Raw genomic sequence first — 7,303 nt, 5'->3', positions numbered from 1 at the left:
GCGCCTCTTGCTCAAGACGCTTGCCAGGTGAAGGGGTTTACCTGAGTCTGAGGGAGATGGGCAAGCTGGATTATTGAAGCACAAGGGTAACAGGGTCCATCACTGAGGTAGGAGAGCTTGGCTCTGGAGGCAAGATTTGTTTTTGTTGTTTTGTTTTGTTTTGTTTTTTAAAGAAACCCAGTCGCGATAATGGGTCTTCAACTGAGACAGAGGAGGTGCTGGCAGATGTACCTGCCGGGCCACCGGGGAGGGAATTGCTGTAGCTGTAGGGTGAGGGGTTTCTTGGCTAGGGCAGCTTGCTGGTGCTGCAGCGCCTTGCCACGACTGCGTTTGCGCCCCTCCCCAGATCTCCCCAGCACCAGGACCCAGCACCTTACAATCGTTTAGTTTAAATATAAAAAAGTGTTCAGAGGAAGGACTGAAGCTGACGGTTACCACAGAGTGGGGATTCATGGGGGTGGGTCTGGGGTAATGTGGCTGCAGATTCATTTTGAACGTTTTAATTACAAAATAAAAGCCGATGCAAATATAACATTAGGGAAAGGTTAACTTGTGTTATATTTCTGTGAGCCCACGGCTGTCATGTTATTTTTTGCACTTGGCTGTGTGTTTGAATTAAATTGGAAAACCAAATAGCAAGAATCGGAGGAGCTTAAGTACATGCAAGGCTTTGCGTTCCGTAAAGGGTTAAAACAGAAAGCAGTGGGGGCGGGGAACGGTGTGCCTGCCTTTCTTTGTGTGCACAATGAGCGTTGTGAGAAAAGACTCTGGAGACTTGGGCTGAGACCCACCCGGTTGAGCTGCGAGCAGGAGCGGGGGGGGGGGTGCACGGGGCGCCCCGCGCGCCCCCGCCGCGAGCCCCAGGCCCGCCCCTGCCCCTCCTCCCTACGTGACGCTGCCTCTGGTCTCTAGGTAACGTCGGGGCTTTAAAACAGCCCTGCCGCAGGGCGTCCGCTGCCTGCTGGCCCCTCTCTTGCTGGACCCTTGACCCTCCGAGGCTCAAAGCCATGACCCTGCCGTTGCTGCCTGGCAACAGTTTCAACCGCAACGTGAGTAGTGTGGGTGCCCGAGGTCAGAGGTCCTGGCTTTTGTCCGGGGTCCAGGCATGGTCCTGCTGTGTCCACCTTCCTGGACCCCGCCTCCTGCACTGTCTCACCTTCTGTGAGTTGAGCGCAACTTGAACCGAACTTCAGAGGCTGGTGGAACTCTTGCTCTCTATCACTTCCCTATCTTGCCAAGTGCATCTGGATGCTTCTCCTTCCCTAGATACCTACTCCTTGTAGGTGGCAAGGCCTTCCTAGGTAGCCAATCGTAGTGATAACAATCACCAGGAGAGTGTAAGCTGTGCCAGGTGCTGCGCTTTATTTAATCGCCTTCCACAGCATTTGATGCCCAACCGCTAATCGAATTGGGTAGTTTTAATTCCCAGTTTATGGTTGGGGAAACTGAGGCACAGCAGAGGAGTGAGTCACTAGCCAGAGATACACAAGCTTAGTGGCAAAGTTGAGTTTCTTCCAGGCAACATGTCTCCCCACTCCAGGAGCCTAATTAATACTCTGTGTGAGAGACAAAGTTTCTGTTACTGACGCAGAGAAACCACGCTGACCCTAAGTAGCAGGCAGGTAGGTAAGGGTTCCACTCGCCTGTCAAGTTTGGTGCCAGACTGTATGGAGAGAAGAACCCACCAATACGTGGACACATTTTTTCTTTATTTAGAATCGGGAGGGGTTTGTTTCTAAAAGAGATGAAGGTACAGAACAAGACAACACAAAAAACCCTGGGCATGAAAGAACTTTTGCCAAACAAATACAAATAGAACCTTCTTTAAACAACAGCAGAAAAATGATTCAGGTTTTTGTTCGCCCCGGACACCTCTCTTTCCTTGCGTTTGCCGTTTGTGTCTGCAGGAAGAATGTAAGTACACCCACCAGAGGGAAGTACATGGCCCCCCTCCAAGTTGTTTGTGTCAACTTCTGATAAGTTTAGAAATCAGGATGCAGATAGAGGCATTCAACTTTATGTATCCTGAAGTGTCTGTATTCTACTTGTTAGCCCTAAAGTACCAGTTTTCTTGGTAGCTTCATGCCACTGGATCCTGATGCCCACAATGGCTGGGCAGTCCAACTCCTTATTGAACGCTGGTCAGTGTGTTTCTTGCTGATGGGTAGACCCTGGACTTCCAATCTGGCATTGCCCTTTGGTAAGATTAAGCCAGCCACACAAATACAAAATTAAAAAAAAATTTTTTTAAAGGATCACGAGGCAGGATATAAAAAAAGATTTCAGAAGTAAAGATGCATGCTGTGTAAAAGTAATTTTAATTAAAAAATTTGAAAGTGGAGCCTGGGAAGCAGCTTTGGGCACAACAACACTGCAGATTATCAGTGCCCACCTCCTGCAGAATTGGCACAGCTCTCACATCGCAGTGATTAAGAGTGGGATGGAAACAGTGTTTGGATGAGATATTTTAAAATCTGCAAGGCTGTACTGAGTATACTTTTACCTTTTTTTTTTTTTAAATTGTGAAGTAAAACACACACACACAGAAAAATGCAGACGTATGATCCCAGGATGAACATCAGCAGTTATTACCAGTGCTTCAAAAGCAAAAACAACCTCTACTGATTAGGAGTGCCAAAAGTAGCAAATAAAAACACATGCTCCAGATATTGCTTGGGATTTACTTATTACTAAAAGATTACTTGGTGTTTATCTGAAATGTAAATTTAATTGACCATCTTGTGGCCTATGTGGCAATCCTCCTATGGCCCTACTGGACACTGCCCTTTCTCTGTCCCTCAATGCTGGCTGATCTTGCTGTGGTTAGATTTTGTTTGCATTTGAACTTTTTAACAATGATAATGTCCAGTGTCCATTCTTTTGTGATTGACTTTTTCAGCTCAGTGTGATATTTCTGAGATTTGTTCGTGTGTATAGAGGTAGTTTGTACATGTTCAGTGCTCTCTAATACTCCACTGCATGACATCACTTATACACATTTACTCTTGACAGAGATTTGGTCTATTTGGGATTATTAAGAATAATTTGCTGTGACTATTTTTGTCCATGTCTCTTAATACAATTGTTAGATTATATGGTTTTTATCTGTTCAGCTGTTGTAGATGCTGTCAGTGATTATACCCATTTAAGTTTCCACTAGCATTTTATGTTCTTTTGCACCACATCTTATTAGTCTTTTAACTTTTAGTTACTTTTGATCAGTGGGTGTGGCACAACTCTTTTTAGTTTTAATTTGTACTTGTCTGATTCCTTATGAAGTTGAGCACTTTTTTATTTATTGGTCATTTGGATAGACTCTTATGTAGTGCTTGTTTGTCTCTTGTTTAGTTTTCTCTTGGATGCCTGCCTTTTTTTGTGATTTGTAGGAATTCTATATCGATTTTGGATATTACTCCTTTGCAGATATCCATGTTACTGATATCTGCTAGTCTTCCAAGGTTTTTCATTCTCTTGTTGGATATTTTTGATGAATTTTTTTTTCCTTTAGATATTGCTTTGGGATTCCTACTTAAGAAATAATTCTTCACACCGAGGTCATAATAATATTTCTCTGTTTCCTGAAATATTTGTTGTATTTACCCTTCACATTTAGATCTACAGTCTAATTAGAATATATATATATGTGTGTGTGCATTTTCCCCATATGAATATTCAGTTGACACAGAAACATTTGTTAGTGAACAAAATTCAACTGATTAAAATTTAAAGATCTTGTTGGCTTTATTCAGTGATCCATGGATGGGCATCACCCTATGTAGCAGATAGAAAGGAGCTCCAAAGAGATCTGCAAGGCTAGAGATTTTATAGGCAGAAGGGAGCAGGAATAGGGAAGTTGTGCTAGGTAGAAGTTTGGTTGGTTGTTGCCAGGTTACTTATCTTATAGGAGGTAGCAGGATGTTTAGCAGGCAGATTGCCTAATGCCAGTCAAGCAGTTCATGATTCACTGGTTTAAGATTCCATTTCTGCCAGAGTGGAAACTGTAGCTAAATTCCACTTTCGTGATGTGAGGATTAGCATATGCGACTCCATTTTGCCCGTTGTCCTGTTCTTAGCACATTTTTAGAAAAGATCACCTCCCCCATTCTTCTCTTTTCTGAAGACCTAACATTTTCATAAATCAAGTGTCTAAATATGTATGGGTCTGCTTCTAGACTTGTAAGTCTATTGTAGAAATGATTTCCTTTATGCCTCAGATCAACAAGACTGTGTGTGTGTGTGTGTGTGTGTGTACTAGAGAATGAGCTGTCATTCAACACATCAGAATTTATGTATTGAGAATCCTTATATGTTACTATATCAGATGACTACATGGAAAATGCTATTGCACTAGACCTTGTGTTAAATGTACTTAAATTTTTCGTTAAAACTGATGCTTAGGAAATATTTTGTGTAATTTGATACAAAAATAAAGCCTATGTTTAGCCTCTTTAAAAAAAAAACTGATAGTTAACATATAGGATACTCTCTGGTAGAGGATGGTCAGAAAGTCTGTAAAACCAAATCTGATCTTTTTACCATGCCACCCTTATGCCAATTACAGAACCCTGCTTGTTGACTTAAATTTTCAAGTGAAAAACCCTCGCCTCCCCGAGATAGCAAATTACAGGCTGTTTGGGTTTAAAATCCCAACACAAGATAACATTCATTGTTTCTTTCTTAGAAATTAAGAAGGAAATTGTTTACTCCCTTTCTCAGCTGCTGGTAGCCAGTCTGTACAGTAGATTGATTTCTGTGCACAGCTAGTTTATAGGCAACCTATGCTTTTACATCTGAATGCAAGTATTACACTTCCTAAAATACAAGTACTTGAATCACTGATGATATTAAAGTTATTTTGATGTGAATTAATTGAAAACCTTTGGGAAAGATCACAACTAAATTCTCGTCATACAGTATACTTTTTTCCCAACAGTTTACAAGCTCGATTTGTATCAAGCTGAGAGGATCTCAGGCATCTTGTCAAAGTGATAGGATATTAAAGTTAGAAGGGACATTTCCAGCCAAAGCTGAAAATCCTTTCTATATCACTTTGCACAGATGGTGGTAGAGCTGAGTCTGAGTGTCTCTAATGGGTAATGAGGAGCCATCTTTTGAAATATTTTTTTAATGATGCTACCTTGCCACCATCTTAGAAGTGTTTGTTGTCAGGAATCCATCTAATTTCTAGTGGAGCACTGTTTAAGAAGAAAAATTATTTGACTTCGCAACAATAAAACAGAAAATCTCTCAAAGAGGTGTGGGTAATACCTTGATGATTTATTATTACCTACATTAATATAAGCCTGCATATTAATATGTAGGGAAAATTGTTCTTTGGGAAATATATCAGTGATTTAAATGATAAACAACTGAAAGAGAAAAACACGATGAGTAATGCACAGTGCACATGTTGACTTCATCATGTGGTATTAGATAAGTCACTTTAAATTTAGCTCAATGACAAACAGAACCATAAAACAGCCACTTTATTCACTAAGAGGAGGATGTTCCTCATCCAAACTTCTGCCTGCAGATTTCTGGTGATGTTCTTTGTGGTCAGTTCCATGGACTTACCCTGCATCACATCCAAACCCCTAACCTGATACCCAAGGTGACAGTTTGTTACTTTGTGAGGTCAGTAATGTATTATGAACAACAGGACAAAAGGAAGAATGCAAGGAAGGAAGGAAACAGAATAGAGTAGAATATAATAACACTTTTAAAACTCAGAGTACATTATACTTGGGGAGAATAAATATTGTTTCACAAATATTTGTTTCTGTCACATGCGTGTGTACTGGGTTGCACTAAATCTACTTGTTAATGTAGTTGCAGTCACAGTTTGAAAAATACTCTCTTTAGAGCTGCCTCCACTAATTTTTGTTTCAAGCGTTTTAAATCCCAATTTTCTACTTCCTTCAAGGTGGATCTAGTGTTTCAGCCTTCATAAAGCCTCACCAGATCCCAGTCAGTCTTTCTCACATATTTTTTGAAGTAAAATTCACATAAGAAAACCAGCCATTAATAATTTAAAAGTGTACTATTCAGTGGCATTTAGTACATTCACATTGTTCCACAACTGTCATTTCTAACTAGTTCCAAGACATTTTCATCACCCCAAATCTCAGTCTTTTTACCCTGGAGGAACTTTTGAAATAACTTTCAGACCTCAGGGAAACTCTGCATAAAAATGTTATCTGTAGTACATTAACATGATCCATGAATTGTTGATATAAGGAGCCAATGATGATTGGCTCTTTTGAGTAAGCAATAATGGTTTCCTTTTTTATTTATTTATTTTTAAAAGTTTTATTTTATTTGTACATACAGAACTGGGGTACAGGCCAGAGGCGCAGAGGGTGAGAAGCTTCACCAGAGACAGAGTCGGGAGCAGAACAGGCAGATCAAGGAATACATTGCTGAGGGGAGCAGCGGGCGGGTCAGGAGTGGTCTGCCTCGCCATGTGGATCTCCTCCAGGGCAGGCTGGGATCGAACTCTTGCGGAAGTGGCTTACCTTCTCAATGCAGTGCTTTAACCCACTGCGCCACCAGGGAGGACCCGGTTTCCTTTTTTATTTTTAATTTATTTAGTTATATATATTGTGCATCACTGTTCACTTCTGTACAATATTTACTTTCTCCTCTCAGGTGTAATCCCTGTAACATTCCCGCCACCAGCTCCCCCCTGCACCATCACCATAGTCTCTTGTGCTCTTCCTCCCTGTTCTGATCCCAGTCTCTCCCTCTCCCCTGCAGAATGTCTGTGATTTACATAGTTGCCTCTTAAATTTTTTTTTTGTTATTTTTATTCCTGATCCCTTATTTGGTTGCCCTGTATTCCTCCTATAAGTGAAACCATCCAATATTTTTCTTTTTCCTTCTGACTTACTTCACTGAGCATCATCCCTTTCAGCTCCTTCTACCTTACACCAGTGAAAATGGCTCATATATATAAAACAAACAAACAAACAAAAAACCAGCAACAATAAACATTGGCAAGGATGTGGAGAAAAAGGAGCTCTCCTACACTGCTGGTGGGAATGCAAACTGGTCTAAACACCACAGAAAGATGTGTGGAGGGTCCTCAGACTACCCAAAGGACACAAAAACATTAATTCAAAAGGATACCTGCACCCTTATGTTTATTGCAGCACTATTTACAATAGGTAAGCTATGGAAACAACCCTAATGCCCCAAAATAGATGACTGGATCAAGATGTGATACACACAAATACATGCACACACACACAGTGGAATGAATACTACTCAGCAATCAAAGATAAACTCAGGCCATTCGCAGCAA

General features: G+C 41.0%; 1 protein-coding gene across 1 annotated transcript in view; it reads left to right on the top strand.

Moving 5' to 3' along the window:
* Positions 1-899: 899 nt before the first annotated feature.
* Positions 900-7,303, top strand: part of EFHC2 (EF-hand domain (C-terminal) containing 2) — a 188,107-nt gene continuing 181,703 nt past the window's right edge. The window contains exon 1 of the mRNA XM_012730279.1: positions 900-1,049. Within this exon, the coding sequence (XP_012585733.1) occupies positions 1,008-1,049 (42 nt within the window). The 5' untranslated portion in view covers positions 900-1,007. The remainder of the gene's footprint in view (positions 1,050-7,303) is intronic.

The sequence above is a fragment of the Condylura cristata genome, unplaced genomic scaffold (assembly GCF_000260355.1).
Source record: "Condylura cristata isolate star-nosed mole 26May11 unplaced genomic scaffold, ConCri1.0 scaffold00027, whole genome shotgun sequence".
NCBI classification, from domain to species: domain Eukaryota; kingdom Metazoa; phylum Chordata; class Mammalia; order Eulipotyphla; family Talpidae; genus Condylura; species Condylura cristata.
The sequence above is the reverse complement of the archived record's forward strand: the minus strand, read 5'-3'. Positions and strand labels throughout refer to the sequence as shown.